This window comes from Solea solea, chromosome 11, assembly GCF_958295425.1.
Source record: "Solea solea chromosome 11, fSolSol10.1, whole genome shotgun sequence".
Classification (NCBI taxonomy): Eukaryota; Metazoa; Chordata; class Actinopteri; order Pleuronectiformes; family Soleidae; genus Solea; species Solea solea.
The window spans coordinates 16908343-16920388 of NC_081144.1; the positions used below are offsets into that span (position 1 = coordinate 16908343).

Consider the following 12046-nt stretch of genomic DNA (forward strand, 5'->3'; position numbering starts at 1 on the left):
TGAGAACCTGGTTTTGGTCTCTATGAGGACTACTGGTCCTGGCAAGGTCAGTGTTTATGCCAGAAAATGTCCAGAGGAGGTAACCAATACACACAAACACACAGTGATTCTCTATGGGTCAATCTATCGTCCTCCCTCTTGTTCTAGAGACTAATTGGCTTCAACGTTGCCTATGTGAGCGTTCTTTGTCACTTGTGTGAATATTCATTAGTCTGGGGCCAATGACAGTGTTGCTGTGTGAATGGAGGCACTGAGCAGGGGGAAGAGAAACTCACTTTCTAAAGACACAGGAACACACTCGCACAGCGCGGCTTGCATGCATATGTCCTTCCAAACACACCGAGCTGGGGGAAAACACACTTGAAGCTCTCAGCCAACCCTTACACTGAAACATCCATGTGTCACCACGACTCATGCACTCACAGAAATGTTGCTCAATCCAATGGTGAAATTTCCTCTGAGTGAAGCAACCTGCCCAAACTGCTCGATTGGTTGAACATGCGACATTTATATATAAGAGGATAACTGCATGTAATCTGGACCAGAGGTACATTCTGGGAAAAACACTGAAACACTGATGGAAGGATAAGTGTGAATGTGGAAGAGAGGAGAGTGTGGAGACAGAAGGAGGAGTGGAACAGAGAAGCTATTTAAGAAGCTCATCAAAAGACCTTCTTACACTTTCTCTGAACTGGGACTGAGCGGATGAATGCTGGTATTGTATTTTGGGCGGACTTCAGCTGACATAAAGTGCCCAAGGAACAAACGTGCAGCCATTATATGGACCGTATAGCCGTCACGCTGACATGTGAAGAGCTATATAGTGAGTAAAACACAGGAACAGAGTGCTAATCAGAGCTTCTTTTTAGTTTTTTTGACATAAAACAGTCATCTCTCTGTGCTCAACCAAAACCGTGTGAGAAGTGAAGAAGCTCATAGGCATCTTAAACGTGAAATGGTGTGCATCTTTATAAGGTGTGTATTTTGTAAAGGCTTGTTGATACTGTAAATAAAGCTGTCGGATACTGTGAGGTTAGTAGAGTAGACACATTCCCCTATGAAATGTTTGTACAGTGCATACATTAAAAGTATAAAGAATAACAAAATGAAAACACTCAAGTGCCTTAGACCTGTATTTAAGTACAGCATGTGAATAAGTCTGTTTGGTTACATGATACAAAATAAGGTGAGTGTGTAACGCTTGGTATAAGTGTGTCTTATTTACATATCTTTTGGAAAATCTGGAATAATAAGCTCCTGCAATGTCTTCTACAGGAACTGCAATAACTATTGTAAACGCTAAATGCCGTGGTTGTACATATTTAACCTATATCACCTTTTTTAACCGGCCTATTAGAAGAGACATTACTTTTTTTTTTACTAAATATGATCAAACAAACTACTAAGCGCAGTTCCTGGTGATTTCTCCTCAGGATATTATCTTTGGAGCAAGGGCGTAACACCCACAGGTGGTTCCCATTGTGTCTGTGGCGTGTGCGCTTTTCCTGGGCCAATGAAATAGATATCCATACAAGAACAGCCGAATAGAAACAGGATGAGGAGTCACAACACTGGGAAACTGGGAAATGATGGCTGTGAAAACATGGCAACATGACATTTGCTTTGGGGTTGGGCTTCCTGTGCTTTTGGTCTGTTTCCATGACAAGGTAAGGCAGGGGAAATAAAAGAAAAAGTAAGCGAAGGAGATGAAAGAGAGGCTTTGGGAGGAGAGGATGCAAAATAAAGACAAAAGGAGACAGAGAAGAAGTAGTGCAGAGGAACCAGAAGACAGGTAGATAATTATAATAAGTGATGCCAGCAAATGGTAAGAAAAAAATAAAGAGGAAGATGGTAAAGACTGGACAAAAAGGAAGGTACCACTGTGAGCTCAGGGAGCATTGCTCTAATATTTACACTATATTTAAACACATGCTCGGCCTCCATCTGGGGTCCCACCATTAAGTTTACACAAAACTATTTATGTCCGTGTTCCTACATCCTCAGTTTGTTTTGAACACAACGGGCAACGGAACTGTATGGAAAGACAACATCCATAAAAGGCTGGAGCTCGTTTCCGAACGGTTAGATGATGCAACAGCCAAAAATGAGAGCTCAAATAAATAAAACACTAAAGCTAATGTTCCGTTAACATACCCCATAAAAGGGAATTTCTCATAAGTTTGTCTTACCGAGCCACAGGGTAGTATAATATTGTTTAGAAACATGAATGAAGACATACCTCGTATCAAACGTTTATAAATGAAGCCCTATCATACGAGGTTACACATAAACAAGTCAGTCTCTGATGTATAATGAGTCTATAAAGCTTTTGCTACGAACGTTTCCTCAACACGACACAAATATAGACAGTGTGTGCATTTTTTCCCCCACAAATCTTTTGTGCTGAACCCACCACGCCCACAGAACAACTACTGCGCCGCGAGATAACAAGGCTCCCCGCGCTTAGCACGGTAAAACAAGTCTGTAATGAATCTGGACGTCTCCGCTGTGCTCCCTGGTTGTAACGGCTCTTCCAGCTGTGAGATGATAGAATAAAAACAGCGTATTCAGTGGGATTTAACCTGAAATCTTTAGGACTAACACAGGTGGAGCTGAAGGCCTGGATTCAACCTGCAAAACACGAAGGGGAACCATTCTTTATGTACCTGATCACTGCTGTTTGCTCTGTTAACTGAGCACCACAGTGACAGGCCTTGATGTTAAATCCAGCTTTTTGTGCCCATGTTGTATTAAACTCCACTCCCACTGGTCCAAATAAAGCCATTTAATCCCAAATTGAAATGGATTTGTGATCAGCGAGTATGTATTTAATCGGCATTCACTCCTAGGTCAAATTACTGGGTTTTTTATCAGATGAGTGGGAAAGCAAGAACATGTCTTCTTCATCTGCTTGATTTGACCTCTGACAGTGATGCATAGCGCTCCCTGATGTTATGGAACCTTACTTTTTATAACTTGGGACAGCACTCAGATTTTTTATCAAGGATAAAAGCCTCACAAGGTGAATAACACGGGCCGTTAGGGTCATATTTACCCGGGACATTGGACAGATTCCTGGACTGTTTCTATGCCGTGAGAACACGTAATCTTCTCCGTCAACAAATACAAGCCCCATTGAACCATCAGCAGGTCACTGAACCTGCACCTTCTCTGCTGGATATTTACAGTGATCATCGCCACCAGCAGCTGGAGGTTAAACACAATCTGTGTTACTGTGTAAAAGGTAAGCTATCAATACCAGGGTTCAAAACCAGGGTTTCCATTTATCCCAAGTATTGAAATATTCGTGGTACCATGAAAAGCATGCTCCCTTTCACTGCTGTTAAGCAAATATTGGGTGGACCAATATAAACAATAGGTGGAACTTGAGGATGGAAATAAACAGAGCACAGCAAGATCAACAATGGGTGATGAAAAAGCATGTTGTTGTTGCAGTTCTTTCCATCTGTTATTGTAGTAATATTTGCTTTTTGCACCAACTAGGGAATGATTAATCATCTGTTGATTAATTGCTGTTAAGCATTTAACCAATTATGAATGTATTATTAGAAAACATCAATTTCTTTTTGTCCGTGTCATTTCTCGGAAGTGCCGTCGCTAAATATACTAGACTCCCCAGTTAAATATTGAGATTTTACACATTTGCTTGGTAATTGTTGGAGACTAAGCCACGTTTGCAGGATTGTTAAGTCTTTTTAACTGATCTACAGTTCGGCATTGTCGCTTGGAACCTCACCAGTACAGGTAGTAAAAAAAGTACCAGATACCAAGTACTATCGCTAATGGAAACGCAAAATGCTGTGTTAGTGGTAAAGGGGCTTTATGGTGTATCAGTCAAAAATGTGTGTAAGTGACATGACTTGCTGCAACCTGTAGTATCAGAAGAGCCATTTTTGAGCCCTCGCCACCCAAATACAATTACTCTGGAGCAACAAGAAACCTATTTGACCCATAAAATAAAGATAAAATTGTCTATAGTTTTATATTGGAATATAATAACTAAAGTTTGTTGCATGTGTGAAATTTAAGAACTATACAAAAAAGAACGCAGTTTCATAGCAAAACATTTCATAGCTGTTGACAAAAACATCGTTGGTACGTTTAGGCCTATTTTGAACTATGTACACCTATTTGTGTCCTTCCATTATTTGTGGAAAATTGATAGAATAAAAAGTGACCCACTTTGAAATAAATAAAAAATGTATTTCGCTCACTTGGAAAGAGAAATATTTTAATATTTATATATATTTTAAATAAATTATTTATTTTTCTTTTGAAGCTATAGAGGGCAGCAGGAAAATGCATGAAATGTGTAATGCCAGCACTAACATGAGGAATGTTGTGGTTCCCTCATCATTCTAAAGCACATACCTCCTCTAATCTGCCGTTTCCTTTATTTCTCCAAGCTGGAGTTATGTTAAAAGCAAACGTTTGCTATTAAAAGTGTTTTACAGTTGTTTTCAACTGCTAACAAGCATTAGTCAAAACGCTTGTTAGCAATTTCCAGTCAAACAGATCATATCTAGAATATCCTACCATGGAGTGACCCAAGATGAAGACTGGTAGATTGGGGTAGCGGGATTTCATCAAGTCAATGTGCTGCAGGGAGTCTCTGATGTAAACCTGGAAGTCTTTGATGGCCATCCTCTCTCCTTCACTCTGACCATGGCCAACTGTGGGGGAAATGAGAAAATAAGAACAAGAGGGAATAAGTGATGGGATGTTTTTTTGATCTTTACCAAAAGTTGTTCGTCAAAGCTTTTCTTTCTCACACTGCAACAGAAACAGTGCTAATAACTAATTATCGCAGTGGACAAATGGAATCAGGGACCTGTGATTGTGATGATGAGGGAGGAAGAATGCATAGGAAGGGGGATGAGAACGCAGAAAGGAAAGGGAGATGAGAGTCAGAGAACTGAAAAGGAAGGAGGAAGTGAGGGGTGGTTGAGGAAACTGTTAACGCCACATGAAGAGGAGGACAGTGAAGAATCAGGACGAGAGAGGAAAATGATAGAGGAGAAAGAGAGGGGAAAAGAGAGGAGGAGGAAGAATGAAGAGTGTGAAAGATGAAGCAGTCAAGCAGAAACGTGGGACGAGAGGAACGACAGGAGAAATAAAGGTGACTGACAGACGGAGAAGACAAGCAACACAAATATGCACATTCCTATATGCACCAACCAGTGATATACTGCTTTCTGTAGCAATGGCTGAGAGGTGAGGCTGGTTTCCATGGTGACCACTAAATCAATATCACATGTGAGCTCTAAATACACTGGCCATATGGCCAGCTCCCACCTTAGGGGTGTGCATGTGTGTGTGTGTTTAGAAACTATGTGGTAGCATGTCTTTCATCCTATACATTCATCTGCTCATCAGTCGTGAAATCATGACAAAGTGGGAATCGATACACAATCACAGCAGCAGTGAGTGATGGAGAGCTGCAAACACCACATCGTTGCACACTATATATCCTCCCCTCACATGTCAGATCGATAACCCCACACTTCACTCAGTCAACTTCTTCTGCCACTGCACTAAATCACACACACACACACACACACACGCAGAGACTTTGAACGTGGCACGGTTGTTGGTGCCAGATGTGCCGGTCTGAGTATTTCAAAAACTGATCTACTGGGATTTCCATGCACAACCATCAGAGAATACATAAGAAAACATCTCCACTGAGCAGCTGTTCTCTGTGCCTTGTTGTTAAAAGTCAGAGGAAAAAAGGCCAAGCTGATTAGAGAGGACGACAAGGCAACAGTCACTCAAACAACCAATTGTGCCTAAGGTATGCAGAAGACCATCTCTAGACCTCTCTAATTTTACAGTATTTATACCTACTGCTGCACTGGCCACTGTAGGGAGTTGCTAGGCTTAATCAGCATTGTGTGAACTTTATATTTACTTTCGATAACATTTACATTTAAAAGAATAATTTATACATTACATCTTTAAGTGTTTTTGGGTTTTTTTGGACAGTGCAGTGTAGTACCAGATGAATGAAACCTCCAGTGTGAACAGGCTGTGAATGAGAAGGAAGTCAAATGTCTATAATTAGAAAGAGGAGGAGAAGGAATAGGGATATGAAGAACAAGTTAAAGATCTTGACTGCTGAACTCAATGAAAAGCTCTCTCTGTGTGTTTGTATGTGTGTCACAAAGATAGATGAGACACCAGTATCTGCAGGGACTTGTTCCAGTTCAGTGTTTTCCATTTAGCAGTGTGACATTTTACAGTGAGCCACAGAACAAATGGCTTCTCTGTGTGCAGCCTCGGCCGTTCTCATAATTTCACGCTCTGCTTTATCGTCTCAATCAATTCTTCATTGAAATCTCTACCTGAGTCAATATTTCCACGACAGAGGTGACACTTCATTTGTTTGTATTCTCGCCCCATGTCTCTCCTCTGTGAGACCTGATGCTGCTCTTTTACAGTGGACTCTGTGGCACAGTCACATGGTGAGTTCACACATTCCTGTTGCATCTAAAAACTGCAGAGTACAATGACACAGCTAAGCCTCTGAGCTCGACTGTGAAGACACAGGCTTTCATTGACTTCATTACTACAAGGTCACCAGGTTGTGTTGTGCCTCTCTTTCTTTCTTTCTTTCTTTCTTTCTTTCTTTCTTTAGTCCATAAATAAATGTCTTTCCAAAGTGAAAAAAACAAAAGGAGAAGCAAAGGCAGGTTTATATATCAACTGAAAAAAGCTCTATGAGACTGTGTGGAACTGTACGTATTTGGTTTAAGGCAATAGTAATGTGCTGATGCCAACAAAAAAAAAAGCTTTATTATGTTCCATATTTCTGCTCATTACATCTGATCACAAAGTACCGCTGTGGCTGATGGGAATGTTGTCCCGAAATATGGTCATAAAGCAAAAGTACTGTGCTCATGAAGTAACTGAATCATTGATGGAGTTCCTGCAGTCACTAGACACTATCCTTTGGGTGTTGTAACAAAACTACATTACATTCTGTCCCATTTCAATGGATATAAAAAAGACTCTTTTTTTCCATTGCAAAAAACAATATTTCACACTTTAAATGGCAAGATCCTTCAGTTCAGTAGACATTATTGTCTAGTGATCGATGTCATTTCACCCACTCATTAATAACTGAGTGGCAGCTCAGCTAATCACCAAGGAGAACATGCAACATGCCCAGAAAGGCCATGACCTTCTTACTGTGAGGCAACAATCCACTCTCCACTCTCCCGCCATGTGACCCGATATCAGCTCAATATTGGTCAAAATTGCTGAATTGGACAAAGAAATACGGGGAAATTTCATACTTGCATTTTGCATATTTGCAACCACTAAATATCAGACATGAGTGAGGGCCGCATTAAAATACTGTATCAGACTGATATTACTATTGGTAAATACTCAAGGTGGTGAAATCAGTATTGGTATTGGATATAAAAAGTGCTATGAAGCTGTTTCTATTCTTGTCTTAGTGATCTTGGGCAGGGTTTGGCGTCTGAGCCTTCACAGCTGACGGGAGACGCTTTGTGATACTAATTTAATGTGACCTTACTGTACGACTGGTGTTTCTTGTCTGCGCTCAGAACCAGTTCATCCTGTGCTTTCACTGAAACCTCAACCAGAGGTTCCATTCAAACTCCGAAAACCAACAGCATGTCGCCCACACACACACCCTCTCACTCTCTCTCTTACTCACACATACAATAATTACAGGAGAACAATAAACAAAAGAACTGCATCCAGTTTATTTGTGTCTGACAGACTTAGTTCACTCGACAATTACCAAAGAAAGACTGGTATCAGACAATGAGGGGGGGTGACGGTTCTTCTCTGCCCAAGCAATTTTGTTTCGTGAACGTCTGATGAATACAGGCGCCACCCTGAGTGTAGGTGTAAATGTATGCAAGAATTGATGGGACGCAAGGTATGCGTTTGTGCGTTTGTGACTCACCGTGGTCGTGTGCAAATACCAGCAGGCACAGTTGCTTCAGTCTCTGTGCAATCTCATCATACGGCCCACAGTGCTCCGCGGTTCCGTGGACAATAAACACCAGGGCCCTGAGAGGAGAGGAGAGGAGACATGAGTAACAAACATTATGCATGAATGTTTATTCATGCCTACATTAGGCTTGGTTTGGAGCTCTTTATCTCTAGGACACAGGAATACACAAACAATTTCTCCGTGGGGTGTGGTATTGTGCTTCCTTGATTTGCTTCATTCGCTGGTGCCTCAGTATAGGACAGAAAGAGAGCAAGACAGCCTGTGTTTTTTAAAAAACAGCAGCCTCCATCCACCCATCCATCTGCCCGTCTGTCTGCTTTCAGCACACAACACTGCCGGCTCGACTTAAAACAAGACACTGGGGGAATTCAGCAAAACCTAGTGTGACCCAGAAAAACATCCCTGCTCTCCTTATTCTCTGTATTTATATCACTGACAAAACGGAATCCATTCTTCAGCTTGTGAGAGGAGCCATTCAATTATGCAACATGTCCAGATACTTAAAACAGTGCTTCATAATCAGCAAACAAGTGTGGAAGTTTGACAGCTGCTTCATTACAAGACTACGCCTTTGTTGATGACAACTTTATCCAATGAGCTTGGATTTGTTGTTTTCTTACACATATGACTCTTTTCATTTATCATGTCATCAACGTACTTAAGGCAAGGGCTTTGGTTGAAAGAGGCCATTTTGATATGTGATGGCCCCCGTCATTCCCTTGTGCACTCTGGGAAAGGAACGATAAGAGCATTCATTCTCACTACTCTCACACATCTTCTTCCACTACTCGTCACTGCCCGACCATTACTATAGTACTTCCACAACGTGGGCGGAGTCATCATAGCACGGTGCACGAAACTGCCGTGACGTTGTTTTATAAGCAACACAAGCGTCAGTTAATCATCGGAATCAGTTCGTTAAAAAGATTTGTTCAGTACTTCCTGCATGACAGGGGTACAGACTCTGTTCAATTTTGAGATTTTAGAAATGTCCTTGTTAAATATTGAGATTAACGTATGCTTTCGGGAGCTTTATCTTTAACTGATACACTTAAGTGGACACTTAGTGTCGGCTCAGCTCGCTTGGAACCTCGTCAGAGCAGGTACCAAAGCATCAGGTACCAGGGCAATAAAAAGTGTAGAGTTGAGCCAAGCCGTGCTAGAACTGTATAGTGTAAAATGCCATAAGTGGTGCACATTATATACACTATATATACTGAGATCAGATGAATGTCTTGTGTACTGTTTGCTTTATGTGGAAAAGAACTGAAAAGCCGAGTCGAGCAGGCTGAGCAAACAGTGGTGTGATGGTGTGTCAATTCTTTGTTAAGCAACACAGGAAATACATTTTCAGATGATGATGATGATGATGATGACATCCATTGAAGAATTTGTCTAACTATCCTTTTTATGCACCTCATCAATCTCATCACACACGATTTATTTGTTAACTATGCTCTAAAGGTAAAGAAAACACAAACGGTGAATGTCACAAACATGAAAAAATGTTAATACATGATCATTTCACTTATTAAATCCAGTCCAGTCAGGGACAGAAAAGCTCAACAGGTTACATTCTTCATTCATGAAGATTTAATGTCTTGTCTTCTTGACACCTTTTGTGCCTCTGGCGGCTCTGAGACTGGGTTTTTTTTTTCCCACTTCTTCTATCAGTGCGTGTTCGGCAGAGTTGTTTTTCTAATTAGCAGCAGTGCTGAGAAGCCTGTAAAAGCTTCAGTCATCAGCGACAGACAATTAGTCCAAATGTATTCGGCGACAGAGGAAAAGAGGGATGGAGAAAAAAGGGGAGAAAGTGAGTGAGAGCGCAAGGCAGAGCGCGGTGATGGTGGTGTTGGTGTGGCTGTTCATCAGGCTTCATTAGCACATCACTCCACTTTCCCTTCTTTTACAAAGCCATTGCCATGGGATAAGACCTCGCCCGTACTTGTCAGCTCAGTGAGTGTGTGTGTGTGTGCATGTATGTGTGCATGTATGTGAAAGAGTTCCTTTGTGCACACATCATGTCCTGTAACACACATGCCAGGGGGGGCAGCAGGGGTTTAATGGGGCTAATCAGGGTTCACTGTGAGGAAGACTGTACAGTGAACAACTCTGTAATGTGACATTGTCTCCATCCATCCAAAAATGCCTGGTGGCAGTGACTGCAGGAGATATGAAAGTCTGCATTTTCTGAAACTCTGAGGGTTTTAATGATCCAAAGAGCTCATCTTCACAGATGTCTGCATTCATTCAGCTGCAGGCATCTGCGGACCGGAGCAACGATTCAGGCATCGGCGGCAGTATGTTGGCTCAGTCCTGTAGAACCACTTTCCACTCATGGGAGGAGTGTGGTCTGGTGAGGCTCAAGAGGCATTCGCTTGGAACAAGTGTTGCATAAATAGACTGGCACAATTTAGCATTGCTCTACTTAACCGAGACATCGAACTAAACTGTTACCTCACCTGAGTGGACAAACGCACACCTCCAGACCTAATGTGACAAAATAGCATGGTATGTTCATTATTTTGAGTGTAACAAAATGTTCCAGGGACAAGCACAAATACTTAATTTTTCTTATTTTTTATCTCTCTTCACTCTCTCTCTCTCATGGGAACTGGAGATCCTCTTGTCTCCCACACAACACGGCTTATAACTAGCCTTATTAAAACAATCAGTGAGTGAGAGTTTGGTCCTCCCTCTGGCCATACTCAAAGCTACTTCAAACAAGCACAGGGCCAAAACAAAGCCAATCCCCTAATCCCCTCAATGCTATGCTGTTGAATCCCAATTCTCCTCACAAATGCCACATTCTACATGTACAATTTAAAGATAAAGCCCAAAGAATATTTGCAGACACTTAACTCAACTTAACTCAAGTCTGCAAATAAATACCCTCTGTCCTCTCCTTTATCACATGAATTACAGGAAAACAAGGCTTTGAAACCCTTGTATTGTATTCTAGTAGCACCTCTTTTTTCATTGTGACACCTGACTAGGAAACACAGGAGCCAAAGAACAAAATAAAAAGACTTAACCCTGGCACGTTAATCTGTTAATTAGTGAATTTAGACTGTGTGTGTGTTTGAGTCTTGGTTTGTGGGCCCTCGATACAGTATGTTTCCACGATTGTGTTAATAGTTTTGTATAACAGTATCCTGATGGGGCATATGAAGCAAAAATACAGCGCCATATTTGTATTCTATTTATTTTAACAGAGGCATAATACTGTTTCAGACACCTCTGGATTTTGTAAGAATCTGTGAATTCCCTGGTGCCAGGATTTGGAGCGAAGCAAAATAGATATGACAGAAAAGAGAAATTTGACAGGTGGAAAATAAGATGGTGTCTGAGGGAGACATGAGGAGTGGGAAAAAAAAGAAGCCACAACTGCAATAATCAGGGTTTCCACACCTTGGTTGACATCAAATTCAAGGACTTTTCAAGGATTTTAAAGGACCAATTCCCTCAAATTCAAGGACTGAATGTGCTGACACAGCTTTAGATGGTAGGGAAAACTTGTAAGAACTTTATTTGCAACTGCAAGTAATTACGACGTTTGTTCTGCGTAGGCCTAGTCTATGTACATCAAGCAATGAAGGGCGCATAAAACAGTAGGTGTCGTCATAATAAACAAGACGACATTGGCAGTGAGAGACCTCAATATCAACTTAACTTCTTTCCTGCACTAAATTCAATTACTTTCATTTTCAAAAGCTTTCAAGGGACTCTTTTCTTCAAATTCACAAACTTTCAAGGATTTCAGGGACCCATGGGAACCCTGAATAATAGAAGGTATGTGAGTCAGTGGTGGGAACATACATAAGAAAGACATGGAGGATATTGCTGTGTGATGGAAAGAAATGGAGGCAGACAGACGGCAGATGGGACGGCACAGGTGTGAAAATGCAAAGGAACACAGAAGTGACGGACTATAATGACAATATTCCTGAGTCATAATCACGAGATCCTGGCTCATTCTACCAGCTAGTTTGTCTAAAACATAAACCAAATATGTTTTCTTTGCTGCAGAAT

General features: G+C 41.3%; 1 protein-coding gene across 3 annotated transcripts in view; it reads right to left on the minus strand.

The window, feature by feature from the left end:
* The window catches only part of mgll (monoglyceride lipase), a 33853-nt gene that overhangs the window by 10813 nt on the left and 10994 nt on the right, over positions 1-12046 (minus strand). For all 3 annotated transcript variants that reach the window (XM_058644096.1, XM_058644097.1, XM_058644095.1), the window contains exons 3-4: positions 7964-8070; positions 4558-4694 (exon numbers count right to left, since the gene is read on the minus strand). In XM_058644096.1, the coding sequence (XP_058500079.1) occupies positions 4558-4694; positions 7964-8070 (244 nt within the window). The remainder of the gene's footprint in view (positions 1-4557; positions 4695-7963; positions 8071-12046) is intronic.